This window comes from Lepisosteus platostomus, chromosome 14 (genome assembly GCF_059453375.1).
Source record: "Lepisosteus platostomus isolate fLepPlt1 chromosome 14, fLepPlt1.hap1, whole genome shotgun sequence".
Taxonomy (NCBI): domain Eukaryota; kingdom Metazoa; phylum Chordata; class Actinopteri; order Semionotiformes; family Lepisosteidae; genus Lepisosteus; species Lepisosteus platostomus.
The window spans coordinates 30,135,147-30,153,868 of NC_142624.1; the positions used below are offsets into that span (position 1 = coordinate 30,135,147).

At 35.5% G+C, this 18,722-nt stretch overlaps 1 protein-coding gene across 11 annotated transcripts in view; it reads right to left on the reverse strand.

Moving 5' to 3' along the window:
• Positions 1-18,722, reverse strand: part of LOC148649197 (formin-like protein 2) — a 76,580-nt gene that overhangs the window by 31,966 nt on the left and 25,892 nt on the right. For all 11 annotated transcript variants that reach the window (XR_015926301.1, XR_015926300.1, XM_088605563.1 and 8 more), the window contains exons 2-4: positions 8,379-8,462; positions 4,188-4,268; positions 819-895 (exon numbers count right to left, since the gene is read on the reverse strand). Coding sequence is in view for 9 of the 11 variants with exons in the window: in XM_088605563.1 (XP_088461689.1) it covers positions 819-895; positions 4,188-4,268; positions 8,379-8,462 (242 nt within the window). In the remaining 2 variants the exon portion in view is untranslated. The remainder of the gene's footprint in view (positions 1-818; positions 896-4,187; positions 4,269-8,378; positions 8,463-18,722) is intronic.

Sequence of the window (18,722 nt, forward strand, 5' to 3'; positions counted from 1 at the left end):
GATCTCTTGACCTAACTGGACTTGAGCGTGTGCATAGCTTATAGCTTGTAATTTGTGATTACAATTTCCAATATTGTGTACAGCTGCCACATGAACAAAAAAGAAGCTTCTTTTCGGAATTCGCATAGAGGGTGTATGTGCCAAAAGCAACACTTACGCCCACACTGAAGAATTATAACATCTGCCAGTATTATTTATTATTATTCCAGTACACCAAAGACAGAAAATTATGAAACTGAAATATCACATCCAGAACATTAATGCAAGAAAGTACTTCATAGAGCTTTTTTATTTACCTTTTTTAAAGTGCTAAGTGAGGACACGTTGTTGTTGATCTTCAGTAAATCAAGACCAATCAGTCAAGATAATCAGTTCTATTATTGTTGTACATTAATCATGTAACTGCATCCTCTTCTATCAGATTGTATTAAAAGCCCCACCCACTCTTTAAAATGCATATTGTTCAGCAGTGAGCAAACTAAAATGTTCTACATCAACATAAGCCCTCAAGGTATTAAACACAGTAATGCAAACGTGTTTGTGAGTTATAATATAAACAGGACATTTTTTTAAATGCGCTAACTTGAAACTAAAAACCACAAGCGTCTATAGACCGGGGCTATTCTGAAGAAAAGACCTTCAGAAGTCCTAATGTAACTGCCATGCATTTAGAGAAAAAATGCTTTATGATACTTAGCATTAAAATGACAATATGGGACAATATGTAACAGCTTTACTTTTAGGCAAATACACTTGGAAAGCAAGATTTCAAGATCTTTTAGATTTACATCTAGAAAGTGCTTATACTGTATACTCACCCAATATGATTCGTTCTTAATGAAATTTCCAGTTCTCTAAGGACTTGAGTTGACTCCTGCACTCTTCTTCTGAATTTCTGCATAAGAAATGAGAGAATATTCTTCTTTTATCTGTTTCATAAATAAATCTAATAAAGTATTGTATTCATTAATGAGATTTCTCTAGCTTTGTGTTCTAGTTTTCTTAAATAATCCATTCAGAGTCAGGGCAATATTCTGTCTTTTCAACCGCTCTGTTAGCATGAACTAAGCTCTAATAAAAATGAAACAGAGACTAGTGTCCTAAGTCTTTAATTTTCCTCTATATTATAGTAATGAATCATTAAATCTATTTTCTAACAAAATGTGTTATTGAAAAGCATTTGTTAACGGAGATTGATGTAATTGGTTAATGAAGAGTAATATTTTTTTTCTACAAGAGCATGTGACTTTTTACTTGTTATATTAAGAACATTTTAAAAATGTAAAGGCTGAACGTTTTTTTCACCAGTTTCATCAAATTGGATTTTATAACTTTGCTTTTAAATGTCAAATAGCTTTTTCTTAAATTTAAGTGAAAAAAAAACGTTATGCTAACCTGCACTACAGTGCTTTCACTGAATTAATATATTAATTATGAGCTTCTATTATCATTGTGCAATTAATTTCAAAGACAAATCCTGTATATTCAATCTCCATCTGTATTCCCCGTTTCTCTGCTTCTTTGTTTTATGTAGGTGTTGCTTTTCTTTCCTCGCTCACAGAATTAAATCAATTAACTGAGGCCTCTGCTTAAGGATGTGATATTTTAAAGACAGGTCCTCCCTTTCAGTCCTGTTAGCTGCTCCCATGGTAACCAAAGCTGTGACCACAGCATATGGTAATCCATTAGTAAGCTGAATCATCCTCTGCCCGAGTGTGTATTAATTACATAACAGTCTGGTGGGGGAGTCAGGGGGCAGGGGGGGGTTTAGTTACATTGTTATTCTTAGAAAGCCAAAACCCAAACAAAGAAACTGGTTACAGGACAACTGAGAACAGGCTTTAATTTTTTAAATGGTGCACAGATTACTTTTTTGGCGCATGAGCAATCACATCCGTTTATTTGAAGGTAAATGTATGTTATTTTCATCTTTGTTGTTCTTCTTATTGTACTGCTTTTGCTCTCACTGAAATGAGCACAACTCAAAATTTACCACAGAACCGACAGAATTTCCTTTGCTTTGCCCTAGCAACGGCAGGAAAGCAGGAGGGAAAATAATGTCTCTAAAGCAAAAATATAAATTTCCCCAGAAGGAATGTGAGAACACTACATTCACTCATTCTATATTTCGGTATAAATAAAAAGGGAAGGGCATTTCTGAATACATTTCCCTTTAGTTTTGTAATGTTTTGGCATATATGTATAAGAAACCTCTTGCTTTTCATTAAAATAGTTTTTTTTTCGAAAGCATCTGTAGAGGTCATATGTTAGCATAGTTGCACATGTTCTGTCCCACATTACTCACAACTCTTTACTAAGTACTAACAGCTGCTGTGAAGAGCACTTTAAACAGGGGTCATCCTGAAAACAAATCAATAGCCCAGGCATTCTTCAGGGGTTTTTTTTTCTGGAATGAGCCTTTTCCTTCTCTTTTACGAATAGGCTCGAGTGCTGAAGGAATGTGCTAGCCTGCATATGTAAAAAGGAGGGAATGACCTAGAGCTATTTCACAGAAGCACAAAGTAGCAATTGTTTGAGGCTAAAGAAAAGGGGGCTGAACAGGAATGTAAAACCATAACTCTCACTATCGGTCCAGCTACTGATCTCCATCAGCAACATTAAATCCTTTTTAGGAAAGCTACATATTTTACACAAGGTGAAGCCTTGCTGAGACACCTCAACTAAGAAACTAAGAGGAAAACACAGATCTGCACAGCTGTACAGTTAAGTAAAACACACCAGATGGACTACTGTATTAACATGGTCACTAGCTGCTCATTTCCATTTAACAAAATATTTGTATGTGTCTTAACATCAATTAGCTTACGTTTGTATTGATGTGAACTAAAGAAAAACCTCACCAGTGAAAAAAGCTTCTAATACAGAACATCTAGTGTTTTCTAAATCATTACATCTCAGCAGTGTGAGCTGTTTGGCGTGAAACGCACGCCTGACCCCTCTCCGCATTTGATGCAGATCCTCCCACTTTGGAATTCTGCCTTTCAGTCCTGTGACAATGTGTACTTCAATGTGTGACAATGTGTACTTCAACAAATCCTGAAACATACTGAGTGCAGAATGGCAGTGCTTCTGATTTATCTTTCAATCTCTCTTCTTCAACTATGGGCATTCAAGATTCAAGAACATATACCATGTCAATCTTCTAAAGTAAATCTAACAATCTGTTATATAATCACTACAAATTGATCTAAGAAGATTACAGGATTATGAAGTTAAAAAAAACATCAGTGAAGGTGCAAAACACACTGGCTATAGTTAGGAACACACATTTAAAGTGTCTTAGCTACAGGTCTGTCCGTTTCAGGTTCCTACTATTCTGATACAACACTCAACACTTTAATCTTGCAAAGGACACCTGGAGTGTCAAATTCTTAGTTTGTGTTGCTACATTTCAGCTGTAAGGCTTTCACCAGAACTTCACAGAAGTTAAAACAGTCAGACTGAAAACAGCTGGACATTAAAGAAAAGTCTTTAAAAAATTCAACAAATATTTAAATCTTTAACAGTTCTGACAGTATTCCTTGCAGGCAACTGAATCGCATCCAAAATAGGGTAGTTATCTACAGCAAAAACTATTAACAGTTTGAAGTATTATTTTAAGATGAGCCCAGATTAAACTAAGGTAGTCCAACCACAGTCCTGGAGGGCTGCTAGGCCTCCAGGCATTCTTTCTAACTCAGCTCCTAACCTGCTCCCAGCTAAATTGGACCAATTTACCAGCTTCTCCAAGCTTTTCAAGTAAGGCTATCTTAAAGAAATCTAGAGAACCTGCAGACACACCAATCCTCCAGGACCCTGGCTTAAGCAATACTGCAATAATTCATTTTCACAAATAAAATGTACTATTAAAGGTTAAAAGAAAATGAATCAAAAGAAAAAAAAAATATTCTACAGAAATGAAAAAAAAAAGGATAATTGTTCTGTAATTTTGCCAGGCTAATATCTTCAAAGACATTTGCATCTGTCCTTGTAATAGTGCATTTTCACAACAGCGTTGCTCTTTATTTTCTAAAAATAATAGTGTATTGCGCATTTTAAAAGGAAACTTTCTTTACTGGTGATAGGAAATCCTGTCTTGAAGGGGTTAAGGGAAGGAAGAGTCCACTGCTTTGGAAACGTTGCCACTGTGGAACCTAAAGCACTAACTCAAACAATAGTGGGCTTACCTTCCTGGTGACAGCTGGGTCAAGATAACCCTTTAATTTCTGGATATATGTGTGAGGAGGATTCTTCACTTGAAATCTTTCCTGGAAAAGAGATTAAAATTAAAAATATTAATATGTAAAATGTAAACAACTTGCATACTTTAAACTTGAACAAACATCAGAGCTGCACCATACACGAGCAAGGCATCTGGATACTCCGATCAATACTGAATTAACCATTCACCACTAACACACTAGTTTGGAATCTTTAATTTATGTATTAAAGTTTGGGTAACAGAAAGTGATATGGGTTCAGAGTATTTCTGGAGAGTCCTTGCATCTTTTTTTTAAATGACAACAAAGGAATGATGAAGACTATCTTAAAAAGTGATCTGGCAGTGCCACACACCATTTTTCACTCAGTAAATCCCTTGAATGACTTCCCTTGACAGGAGGTGTGGTATGCCTCTCACTGACAAAACTGCAGGTTTGAGACAACATACAAGTCTTACAAGTGTCTGTTGCCTGGCAAGCCAAGGACCACCTGGCTGACTCAAACCCACCCAGGCTTGGCACTGTTTGGACAGTTGTATTTTGCCACTGAAGGAATCCCAGTCACAGTGGAATAATGACACAACCCAGGCCCCAAACACAAACATGTGGCGTTTGGATTAGTGTTCAGCATGTGCTCATACAGTGTTTTTACTGTATACTTTTTCAACGAACATTCTGACACTTTGGCAAAACTTTGGCTCTTCATAACACCTTCTATAACGCCAACTCTGTTAATGCATGAGCTTCATTAAGTTTAATTACTCAGCATGGAGAAAACAAGCAGCACTCTAACTCTCTAAATACGCTGTCCTGCTTGGATTAGTATCCACAGTTACCAATAAACGGTCAATTCAATGCTATATCCTTTTTATGAAGATAAGAATCCCAGATCACTGCAGATATTTATCAGTTTTTCTTTTGCAGTTTAATAAACAAGCTGTTCGTTTCGGGAGCACTTACAGATCTGCATAAAAAAACTACTTAAGCAATAACAAATACAAAAAAATGTGGGCTAACTCGTCTTGTCTCATCCTATTGTCATTCCATATGTTACCAACTCCAACAAATTAAAAAAAAAGTGCTGTGTGAGGCACAGAGCTAAAAATCACTGTCATCGACTGCTGTTGATGTTGCAATTATGCGCTCCATCAACTCTCAAAAGCACTGTACACATAATCCTGATTTATGGTAGCTGCAATCAACCTCACTTTACTGCCCTGTAAAGTTCTCCATGAGGAATCAGCGGTGACAGCAGGTTTTAAGGTCATTTCTTTTGAAGCCTCACGTATTCATATTAATGAGATTAACATGTTGTTGAAGAACTGGAAGAAAGATCTTTCAGGACTGTATTGTATTCCAGAAAAAAGTGGGCAACAGCAAAGAAAAATTTGAAAGAGTAGGTTAGTATAAAAATAATGACACTGTTTCTTTAATCTACTGATGCCCAAGTGTGTCTGTTTTAATAACAGGAATAGATAATGGCAAAGGGAAGGAAACTTACATTCCTGTATAGAGAAACTCAGGATTTTCACTATTTTGTGACCGTTAAACAGGATGTACGTAAGAGATCTGTGCAGCATACAGAATAAATCAATTGAAATAAACAACTCAGAGCTAATGATATATCACATTGGGTAAATCAATTAATACTTTATTAGTATCATGCCCTTCAATAAGTTACAGCTCAAATACTCTTGGTGTTCTTTTTATCTCATATGAGATTTCCGTCAGAAATATTACATAGTCCCTCTGGATGTGACTTATTCAGTCTCAATCAGATGCTGACAAACTGGTCTGTGCCTCTACAGTAGGTTCCCTAGAATGAGTTACTGTATTGCACTGTTTTTGGTGCTTCTGAATGCACTACAACAGACTTCTACAAGAATGTGCCTAAACCGTGCCAATTAAAAACACGTTTCTTCAGGGTAGCATTTCCAAACTTTAAAAACAGAAACGCTATTTTATTTTCTTCCTGTCCCTCACTATATACTTTCTACCTATGTTCTGATGATTAGCTGCCTCCACAGTAAAACACTCTTGATATGTCATAACTTGAGAGGCACTGTATAAAATGAAAATAAATAATAAAATAAAATCATACAGTTGCTAATTCTACTTTTTCTGCTTCTTGATAGGTTTTGAGAAAGAAGAGTTAAAGCCTGATTATGTAACGGTCAGCGCCAAGAGATTTCTGCCACATCCATAGCTTGCAGATAAAAGTGTTACATTTGAATATCATCCTATTAATTAGGAATCATCTAAATTCCAGAGAAAATCCCACAGCTCCTTGGAGGCTATGCTTTAGTGCAGAAGAAGAGAAAGTTCAAAGAGGAAAAAACACAAAACTCTTCAGGATATTCAAACACAGCATTGCGGACTTCGTATTTTCACTCATTACTATAATGGTTATCATAAACATGGCATCTCTATATATCTGTATACATTTCTTATAGCATTATCAGTTGTTCTGCACCCTAATTCACACATTAACTCACTTTGTGTCAGCCTATTGAAATTTTAGTACAGCAGCAAATTTCCATTTAAAAGAGACCCATCCACAAAAAAAAACATATGCTAAACACATTCTTTCTTAAGAGTGAGCCTAATCTAAAATTGAACTGCGATCACTAAAGCAGTCAAGAGAAAACCAAGAAGCCAAAGGCATTTTTAAATCCCTTTCTGAGGGATTTGAGAGAAGTCTTTTTTAGAATAGCTGCATTAGTCATCCAAGCCACTCTATTAGTCAGACTCTTTCAAGGAGCATCTTTTTCTATCGGTTCAGAAGCAAATTATTTATTACTTCTGATGTATTAATTCATTTTATGCATTTTACGCATGGCTTTGCTTCAATGCATAACAATTGCTTTTAATATTGTTTGTATTGTAGCTTCTCCCCTTTGACAATCTTTTATATTTTCATAGAATCTTTCATATTTAATAAGTCATTAGATTTCCTAAAAGATCCAGAGAGAAATATTTTGTAAGTGAACATGTATTTGTCAACTATAGCTGAGCAACCATATCCATTCTTTATGCCATAGTTACCATAGTTACATAAGACGTTCTGTACAGCTTTTAGCAGTATATGGAAAGCATATATAGAGTAACTACACGAACCAACCTATAAAGGTCTCCTGAACAGACTTATTATTAGCCACAACACTGCAACTAGGGAACATAACACACTGAATATGAACTGCAGCAGAAACGAAAGAAAGATTCAGGAGATAGGTAGCACATATGACTGGCAGACGTCTATCAATACCGACCTTACAAAAATGGAAAAACAAATGTTAAATCCCACTGTGAAAGGCTATGAATTATTGTTTTTATTTCCATTTATATAGCTGCCCTTAGAATGGGAATAGTTCTTAAAATGTTTTAAAGATGTGAAAACGTGAGACTTTTAGAGCTTTTTTCATACTGTATGTTTGTATGAAAAATACCCCGTGAACATAAAATTATAAAAAATTATATATATTTTTTATAATTCTCCTTTACTTCTTGTGTTCAGTGAGGCAGAAAAGGTCCTGGGACAGACCCACAACACTTTCACTGAAGGAAAAACCCAGTATTTCTAATACTACATCTACAATGTTGTACATATATATTTTAATTATTAATGTTAACACAACATGACTTCAAATATCTTGACTGTTCCAGAGAAATAATAATAATTTACAGAATAATAACATTTAGAGACAAAAAAAATTATAACAAAATCAAGAGATCAGAGACAAAAATCTGAGCCTAAAAAGCATTAGGACACAATAGACCAAAAAGAAAAAAGATCAGAAAAAAAAGAATCAGTAGGACAGTAGTAACTTAGGAAAGCAGATTGTCTTCCCACATGGGATATCATTCTGTGATTTATTAGCTATGGAACATGTTTTATTTTCTTTCCTGTTAGGTACAGTATTCAGTTTATCCAGTTTAATTTGGAGTAAAACTCTGCTACAAGTATGACTTAAGATAATGGAAGGTTTAAAACATGAACATGTGATTTATGTAAAAATCAGAAATTAAGAACAAAAGGGTAGAATAATAGATGTAATGATACAATATAAAGTGACATTTGAGACTGTACTGACAGCATAAAGTGACATCTCAAATCTATTTCATTGGGACATTAAACTTTAATACAGGACACAAACTTACCTGATCACAAATAAGTTCCCATTTCTTTTCATTGTCATACTGGCGCAATAATCGTGCTTTATCTGGAGGAAGGTTCATGGAGTTCTGAAAAAAATGTAAAAAATGCAAGAGTGAGATAATTTTCACTTATGCAGTATCTTCAACAATCTATCCATGGTTGAGTAATGGCACAAAAATTACTTCAAGATGTAGACATACAGTAGGTGCCAAGTAGCAGATATTAAACTTGAGGTTCCTTTCTAGTTTTAAAGACAACGGTTAATGACCATCACAACAAATTGCCTTAGTATGCGTCAGAATGACTTTCTCTTCAGGCCAGAAATAACCACAATCGCACTCCACAGTACAGCCTCTAAAGCTACAATACTTTCTTGTGGGATATTGACCAAATTGAGCACCATATTCCCAACTAAGGTCCAACCAATACATCATACAAGTTTAACATGCCTCCACTTCATTTAATACTATTCTCTTAGTTTATCCAAGCATTTTACTGTTTTTTTAACGGTTTTTCACAGTCTAGCACACATATCTTCGGCACATATCACTTGGTACATATTCCACTTCAATATTTGAATTAATCTTTTTCTTGCTTTGGAGTTATCAGTGTTAAATTTCATTTGCCATGTGTCTGTCTAGTCAAATATTTTGTCTATGCCTTCCTATGTTGCCCACTGTGTTGCTAAAGTATTTGTAGCACCACCTGTTCGTACCATTTACAAATTAGACAAGACACTAGTAAGCACTAAAGATCAAAAAACAACAGTGAAACATGAACCACAGGACAGTGGAAGCTGTTTGGAAGTTCTTAAAACCCAGAACAGCAGACACTTCAGGGTTTTGCGAGCATTGAACAAGCTACTCAGCCATGCTGTTGAAGCCAGATACCCTGGCATCTTTTACTCTGAGATTAATTAGCGACTAACTACCAAACAAGATTGATAGGTCAAATGGCCCATTTGTAACCTTTCTTAAGTTCTTATGTTATAGCATAGGAAAAGCAATGGTCCTAGATCTGACCCCCATAATATCCTTCTCATAATCTCACTCCAGTCGGTGGTAACCCCTAAAAAGGACACCTTGTTTTCAGTTTTAAGGGCTGTAAACTACTATTTAATGTACTGATTCCGCTGGTCAATACTCCAGTGGACATCCAATCTGCTTAAAGTTGGTTTGTCATGTTTTACTATCTACACACAATGAGACAGACAAGTTACAATGACCATTCATTCTCCTTACCATTGATTCTGCCTCACAATATGGCCTGTAAAGATACTTGAAGTATGTAGCTTAATGTCAGGACAACATTCAACCCTTGCTAGGTTTACTCATCATGAGCTGGTTAAACTTTTACTATGTGAAGAAGCAAAGTCTCCTTTCCCATTACACAATCCATTTCTTATTTCCCATTTACTGGACTAAAGAACATCTGCTTCATGTAACCTTTTCAACCCCCAAAGACCTCAGTTGTGTAGTTCTGACTTTAATCCCCAGAGTAAACTCCACCCGTAAATTCTTTTTTTTAAAACAATTAGTGCTTGATCACCATCTTTTCCAAAACTGATACGAATTTACAAACTAGTTTACTAAAATGATGATAATATGATTTCAGTTACTGACATTAAGCATGAGCATAAGATGATTTATTTACGACAACTCGAAAGCAACAGAAACAATTCCATTTTGGAAATGTGCTGCACTGCATGAGAAACACAGAAAGAATGAAAGGTGGTACCTTAAGGAAGAAAGCAAAGATCTTGTACAAAACTATGATTCCAGTTCTTTATTTTCCCAAACAAATGTTATCTCCATTTAACACCATTTGTCATATAAACACTAAATGTATATGCATTTCAACCGATACAAGTACTCTGCAGTTATCAGATTTACCTAAAAAAAATTTTCGTCAAGCAAGACACAAAGTAAATAATCTATGAAAAGCAACAGGGATTAGGAAATTGAATTTGTGGATGGACAAAACTAAAAACCTTTGTTTCTCAATGAGGGATTTTGTCAGCCCAAAATGAGAAATATTTCTTGAACTTAAGCCATGCTGAAGCCCATTCAGCTTTCCAACTGAGCAGAAATAGTATGTATTATTAGGTTCCAAAGCTAAAATGTTTCACTATAAATAAGATATTAATGTGTACTTTTCATAGTAATATAGGCTGTTACACAAAACATCCTATTAATATAATTTTATAATACATGGTTTTATACAAATCTAATTATAGTAATCTTAGCTTTGCAACTTCACTGCATACCAGTTACTGTATTGATTCCTGTTGCTCATATAGTACATCTCAATTAAGGTATATAGAACTATAGTTTTTACTGGGTAAAATGCTGCCAATGAAAGTTCATGGCTGCTTCAGGCAAGGGAGTTTTTATTAGTCCTCATGATCTCAATAGCTTTTGGCCTACAATGCACACCCACTGTTCTTTCACAAAATTGCATTAGCATTGAAAACAGCTTTGGAACAGGCGTTGTGCTGACTCTGGGGGACTGCAGCCTCTGATATACCAGCCATCTCACTCACCAGATTCCCATAAAGGCCGTATAAACGCTTAAAGCAAGTCTGATTTCACCACACAGAATATTATTTGAGAACCAAAATACAGTGGAAATTCTGCCTTATGAAATCTAATCTTGATTAGCGGTGTTGCAGAAAAGACAAATATATGAAAAAAGCATTTTATTATACATTGTTAATGCATATAGGAATGCTTATATTCAAGCATATTTAAGTCATACTTGTCTAGGTACTCAAGTATAAATCCATTTTAAATTCAAATAAATTGAACCATCTTATATAAAGCAGTTATTTTCCCATTAAATATTTTGTCAAACTTGAAAACATAAAAAACAAGAAAAGGCCCATCTAGTTCACTTGGATGGATGAGATCATCAGTCAGATTAGTTACTAACAGCCATTTCTTGAAGGAAGCCAAGGTATCGCTTGGCTGGGTAGCTTCTTCCAGACATCCAAAGAGCTATAAATGCAGCAAAGACCGTTCCTTTAGAAATGTAAACCAGTGAAGCAAGTGCTCTGAGGTGCTGTGTTTGTAAAATGCTTAAATATTGTGTAAAGGATGACCAATTAGGATTGTAGATTACTGCTGGTACAAAATATGTACAGTATGAGAGAGAAGTGAATTAGGACCCTTTCACAGGAGCCTACTGACAACAGCCTACACATGCTCAAAGGGGTTCATACCCTGTCACTGACCAGATCCTGTCAGAATTTCAATACCAAGATTTCTAATCTTATTTTAACATTTTTGCAGGCAATGTGAGATGTACAAATATCTCTCACTAAATCATTAACACTGCATATCTGGCAATTTGCTAATACGTTTTTTTTTCTGAGGAAAAAGGTTCATCTTTCAGATTGCTCTTTGCCCTTTGCTGACATCTACCTACGGAATGAAACAATAGGCCACAAACCAAATTTCCACAGGGAATAATGACAAAAACCTTTAGCTCTGAGACATCAGGTCACATTCCCAGACAAGGTTATATTAAAATGCCTTTTGAAAAAAACAATAGCTGACTGAAACTGAAGTCTAAAAAGCTAAGAAGCAAACTACATTCAGGCACATTTCATGCAAAGAAATAAAAAAAAATCCTGTCAAGGATTGTTAAATTGACACTACATTACAGTGTTTTAAGGTCTCATATATTATTTATTACAGTGTGCTCTACAAAATATCAACAGAGAGATGCCTTAATGGACCATAAATTCCATGTTTACAGTTGTTCAGTAGGTCTAGAGGTAAAACCTTCAGGAAATCTGAGGGCACTCAAATTTATCTTTGGTTCCAATATAAATACTGCAAAGTAATGCAAGGCTTTAAAGAACACGTTAGCCAATTCTGAATACCAGAATATGGAATAGTGTGCTATCCAATATATTCATTATCCATTGCTTTTTTTTCATAGTAATTGGTCTAAATTTTCTCAAAATACTGATACAACAGCTTCCTAACCTTCACTAAAATGTCAGACAAGGACACTTTAAGTGCTTATCAAGAAGTATTGCAGTTCTGTACTTCACTTTATAAACTTATATCAAGGCACACAATGCAAGTGCTGCGTGTAAATACCATTGCAGGAAACATCAAGGAAAGCATTTTACTGAATAATTTATATACATTTAAACTCAATAATCAGGGATAACACACATGATCTTCTGGTTTCATCTGATTTTCCCACTTTGTTGGATAGTCACTGGATTGTAGTTTGCAAGGAAAAACCCAAGCTTCTAACAACTACAACAAGTGTGTTCAAACAAAGCAAGAACACAGGTGGCATGAAAGAAAAAACAAAAGAGGGGAAGAATTTTTGGGGTACAGGGACGGTCTGGTGTAGCTGTGAAAGTAAGGCTCCATTTCTTCTCCTGGTTCATTCCTAATTAAACTGTATATGTATAACAAACTGGAAACAAGCAGAGACATAATGAGGGAATAGATACTGTGAACATTCAAAGCTTTCAATTGCTATTGTTTTACAGTGGAATGACAGCATTTCTGACTCAGAAGTAGTTAACAGCCACAAATGGTGGATAGCAATTCAATACAGAGAAGAATATTTTCATATACTTCAAAGTTTAATATACTGTACTGGAGGATACAGACGTTCTGTATGTATTTAACAGCATTTCTGCAAATGCCATAAGGAATTCTCTACTGTACCATAACTAATATAAGGAAATAAACTTGGAAATTCGTGACTATAAAAACATAGCAGTTAAGCGGAGCTTAGACTTCTTTCAAACAAAAAGATGTTCAAAATCCAGTTAAATATACAGCAACTGTCTCCCTAACACAAACTCAGAGAAGCGGGCCTGTTGCAAGCATAACTAATATATTCAGAATGTATTCTTAAGGATATTTACCAGCCATTTTTTAAAGTTACCTGTAGGGTTGCACACTAGGAAATCCACAGACTAAAAGACATCATTAACTTTGAATGCACAAGGAAAATACCGATTTAAACCCTCTGTGCTATTTGACTCACTGCCGCTGGGAATAACTGTATACCATGAATGAGTCACCAGGGACTGGCATTAACTGTTTGGCACAAACCTTCCATTCATATCCTCTCTGGTGGTCTCTCCAGAAAATGAGCACTGCATACTTTTTGGGAGATACCAATAAGAGCACATATGGTTTTCTGCACAGCACTTAGAAAGTGTCTACTGTTCAGCAAGTTTTCTGTAAATGTCACGTAAGAATGACTTTTGGCTCCTTAGCTCCTCCATAGTTGAATCAATCTTACAGTGTTCCAGCACACTGCATTCTGTTGCAGGAGTGTCGTGCGAACTAGTGAGTTCTGAATAGTCTGCCCCTACATCTCAACATAACTAGGTCCAACACAACAGTCTTGACCTGCCTACCTGAGTTCTTGACACAAAGTACCTATTGCTATATATTTGCATGTTCTCTTACTCGATTACTTCCACACTGTAATTTCCTGAAATTAAGACTACACAACACATCCTATATTGCAGTGCACTGTATTTTGCATTATCACAAACCTTACACTTACAACTTACACTTAAAGAAGGCATTGTCAAAATTAATACAAATATTGATCACAGGTTCTGTATCATCATAAAAAAGCATCATCATGATTTTTTTCAGTTTTATCTACTGTACAACATTTTGGCAAAGAGGTACATTGATCTTATATAATGTCCATACTGACCCAAGCAGATTTAAAACAAGCAGATTTAAAATCCAACAATTCTAGAGATCTGTAGACAAACATTCTTGCACAGCATTAACCCACCTGCAACAGAAAATTATTCCAATAAGTAATTTAAGCAATTATCAATTTAATCTGGCAAAATACCAGATTATGTTTATAAAAGACTCATGTACCAGGAGTAGCATAACCAGATGAGCCAACTATAAGCATGCACTAGTACATAGAAATGGGCAGCCTGTTACCCACAAGTTGAAGTGATTTTTAGAAGATACAAACAGTGGATAAGATACAAAGATTATGTATAAGAAATACTTTAATAATTTAAAATGTTAGAGATTTTTTAACACTTTGTTAATTCCATTGCTGTGTGATCCTGCTGTCCTTGTGATTGTTTCTATACCACTAAATCAGATTAGCCTGCTCACTGCCTAATTCAGCTTGATGTTTTGTCATTACAGTATGCAATGTCTTTGTTCTGGCTAATACATTTAATTTACAATAGCAACAAGCATTTCTTGATCTAAATAATCGGGGTCATATTTATGTAGTATATTTTCATATTTAAAATATTTAAGAAGTTTTTGGAAGTATTTTCTAATTATTGGAAGGTTTTATGCTGGTAAGGACACTGATTACAAAAGGCTGAAGCATGGTTTGTCACCATTCCATTCCAACGGAAAATGCTGAAAAATGTAAATATCTGAGAAAATTGAAACAATTTTTGAAAGGATGTCTGTGTGAGCTGTTGTGATTCAAGAGCAGTTTGGTCTTTGGAAGTTTCTTTCTGAGCTTGATACACAAACACATTTTGAATGGGCTAAAACAAATGGCCATAGTAAATTTTAAGAGCAAAGGGACATAAAGCTCTTCTGGTATTACTAAAGTATAGTGCTAATGGAGCAGTTATTGCGATTTATACCATTAGGTGTGAGGTTTATCTCACTCTCAGTTTTAACGTGTTTTTAATATATTTATATAATTAGAAATATTAATAACAATAAAACATCTTTTTTTAGTACAGTTGTACTCAATTGCCGGAAAATGGCATGTATCCACACAGCCAACGGCCTTGTCCTTACAGCTATCAGATAAACAAGAATAAGATTACGATGAGGTGTCCTTGTGAAAGCACATTCCTGTTGGGATTAGCAGTTTACAATGCATAAAGGCTCAAGTTTTCCTTAAACTTAAATGCAATCTCCTTCCAAAGTACTCTATGCAAATCCAAAGTCCTATTGCGCATCTGGTTGCCACACAGGAAAAAACTAAGGAGGAGACAGATCGGTGCTTAGAAGTCCTGTAGCGCGGACAGTCTCAAATTAAGAGGTACCAGACCTGACCACCAGCATAAGTTAAGGCGCAGTTTATAACTGTATGAACTGGAGGCTTTTACGGTATTTGGGAGGGGGCTTAAATGCTGCTGTACCTCTTATGGAATAACTATAAGAGGTACAGCATATAATACTGAATATTTGTGTAAATAATTATCTGATTGCAGAAATACCAAACACTTTCTATAAAGTGCCTTTTTAAAAAAATGAAAATTAAAAAGTATTTTTAAGGTTAAAGTCAACACCGTTTTCACACCGTATGCAAGGTTAAAGTCCAGTAATTTCCATGAATGCATCATGGTGAAACAGAATGCCACAAACAAGCAATCGCAAACACTCCACAATAACTGCTAAAATCTTCAAAATGTCTCTTTTTCATTTATTTAAGAAAATTAAACATTTTTGTTCACGCAACACAATCAAGGCACTTTTTGGTCAACCTAGGAGCCTCAAATAGCATTAGTCAGATTGTAGGAGCACACTTATCCAGTCTTTTCACATTTTCTCCTCTTTATTGAGGATATGTAGGGTTGAATGTTTGAGAATGAAACACTGGAATGCAAAATCCATTCCAGATCAATCCCATTCAGTTCCTAACAATCGACATTACCAGCGTGCACAGCATGTCAGCAGCACAGCGAAGCTGAAGGCTTCACATCCTGTCCCGGTTCATTTTTAAGGTTTTCATAGAATAAGAAAATAAGGATTTGTTCTCAGAGATGTAATCAAGGAGTCATCTAGATAAAACAGTGACTTTTTTTAAATGATGAAATTGCAAATGCTCAAGTTAAATGATTCATGTCATGAGGAGGAGACAGATCAGTGCTTAGACATCCTGTAGCGAGGACAGTCTCAAATTAAGAGGTACCAGACCTGACCACCAGCATAAGTTAAGGTGCAGCTTATAACTGTATGAACTGGAGGCTTTTACAGTATTTGGGAAGGGGCTTAAATGCTGCTGTACCTCTTATAGAAGAACTATAAGCACTCACAGAATAATATGTTCCATGGTCAATGAATTCAACATACTGATGAATCACAGGAGCAGAAATGAAGGGTGTACACTGCCAAGTGACACTCAGAAGCTGAAATTACAGTTATTTCCTCCAGGCATGTGTTCTGATTCATCAATTCTGTGGTGAGAGCTCAGACCATGGCTGTAGTTTAATTGATGAATGAGAAGGATATTAACAGTAATTCCTTCACTAGCTTCTTTTATGTGGACACAGACATTTCAGCTGCCAGCTGAGAACCAGTGCTGGGCAAATATTTCAAAGTAACAAATTTCCATGGATTAGTCCAAAAGCCTTGACGGGGCTTGATTACAGTATATATATATACTAATGCATAAAGGAAACTCAGATCTAATGGATTTCATCAAACATTTTTAACTCGGATAACAAAATAAAAACAAATACATACTTAAGTATAGATCATAAGACATGTTTTCAGTATTAATAACATTTTCAGAATGAAAATATTCCAAAATTAGCAGAGCATGATCTCTCTAAGCATTAACACACATGTATGTTGATTGTGCATACGCTTGAATTATACAGGTATGTCTGATCAAGCTCAGGACAGACTGTTGTTTGTGATGTAAGGCCACTCTTCCTGGGAAGCTATAGCCAGCTGATTGTGAAGGTTGGTCAGTTTAATTTTTCTTCTGTTCAAAGTATTGACAAGTTGGTCCCACAGATGTACAGGACAGGAAAAAGACCTTTAACACAAAAAAGCTCTTGTGTTAAAGGAGATCGCCCTATTCACACTTCCAATGTTTAGCTTGAATAGAGCAAGTGTTAGCATATTGCTCACCGTGATTTCTCCACAGAAATTGCCTTCTGGTTAGCTTTAATTGGTTTAACTCAAGTGTTTTACTTCTCTGGGCAAGTAAACATTTCATTCTTCTCCGTTATACATGACTCCTTCTTGTCAGTACTAACCTGGCAATTTTTACTCAAGTTTTTAATCAAGTCATATCTTTCACTGTTCTTGCATCAATTCAAATAATCTTTTTGAATGGCTACTTATACAGATTAAATCTTAATGAGAATTTAAAGTATTCTTATACCAAATCCTGAGCACTTGCTGGTTATATTAAATCACATCACTTGAGCTCCATGTTTTATCCCAAAAAACAAATCAATCAACAGACCTATTCTGCTTGCCGTTTAAAATGGGGGGAAAAAAATCACCATGGGCATAAGTGCCCAATGAGCTATTGGAATGGAACATTGCACTAACAAACGTGAAAAATAATATCATTAAAGTCTTCCAAAAAGTATGTGCGAGCACACCAACATTTATTGCAAACCAATTTGAAAATTTGTGATCTGGGCACTTAAAAAAGCCCAAAACGTATTAAATATGTTTTAAAACAAAATTTCAAAACCCCTAAAAACAAATTTTCTAAAAACACTATTATGTGAAGGGCAATTGTAGTATTTTTAATACAGCGTCCAAAATCTCTAACTTGATCCTTTTCTGCTCCACCTCCACCGTCAGATATCCCATGCAGTTCACCTAGACTCATTACACCCAGGAGTGTCCTTGTACACTAGGGGAATCAGCTTTTCCTCCCCATTCCCACCCACAGCAGCACGCGAGTACTCCAATTTAGTATAGCAGCAAGTCTTAGACCCGCCCCGCTTTTTAAGAAATAAATGACTCACAGTAATCTGGCTCAAAGTGCAAAAGCACAGTTGAGCTATTGTTGATTTAAAAAGCTGGAAAATGGCAATCGTCTTTGCCCAGCTGTTACAGAACCTTCTAGTCCTTAAGCTGCCTCTTTGCAGAGGCTCTTTTCTCCGATTACTGGTTTCCTTCATAACTTCCCGAGCGCTACCCAAGTCTGCTTTTCTCCACAGCTAAAAAAAAAACACAATGAATGTCTCTTCTCCCTAGTCCTCACAAAGAGCAAACTTTTAATCACAGAAAACTGTCCAATAAACTGCGCAATCCATATTATTGACAGTTTCTACCTCTTAATTACAACGTTCGGGAAAATTCTTTATGTCATGAAAATATTCTCCATTACATATTAAGACAAACAGAAGAAGGTGAACATATATTGTTTCATTGTGAAAATAACTGCAAGGCTAAAGTATTCCAAAAGAAATAAATATTCCATCCCTACTGGTCTGGAAATCTCTTCAAAATTCTTATAATGTATACATTTCATGTTCCCCAGAAAGTCTTCATTACCAGGAAAAATAATGCAAAAAGCCATTAAAATAACAGGTTTCAATTAACAAAACTGCCCTGTGATACCATTTACCGAAATATCAGATCTCCTGCTTA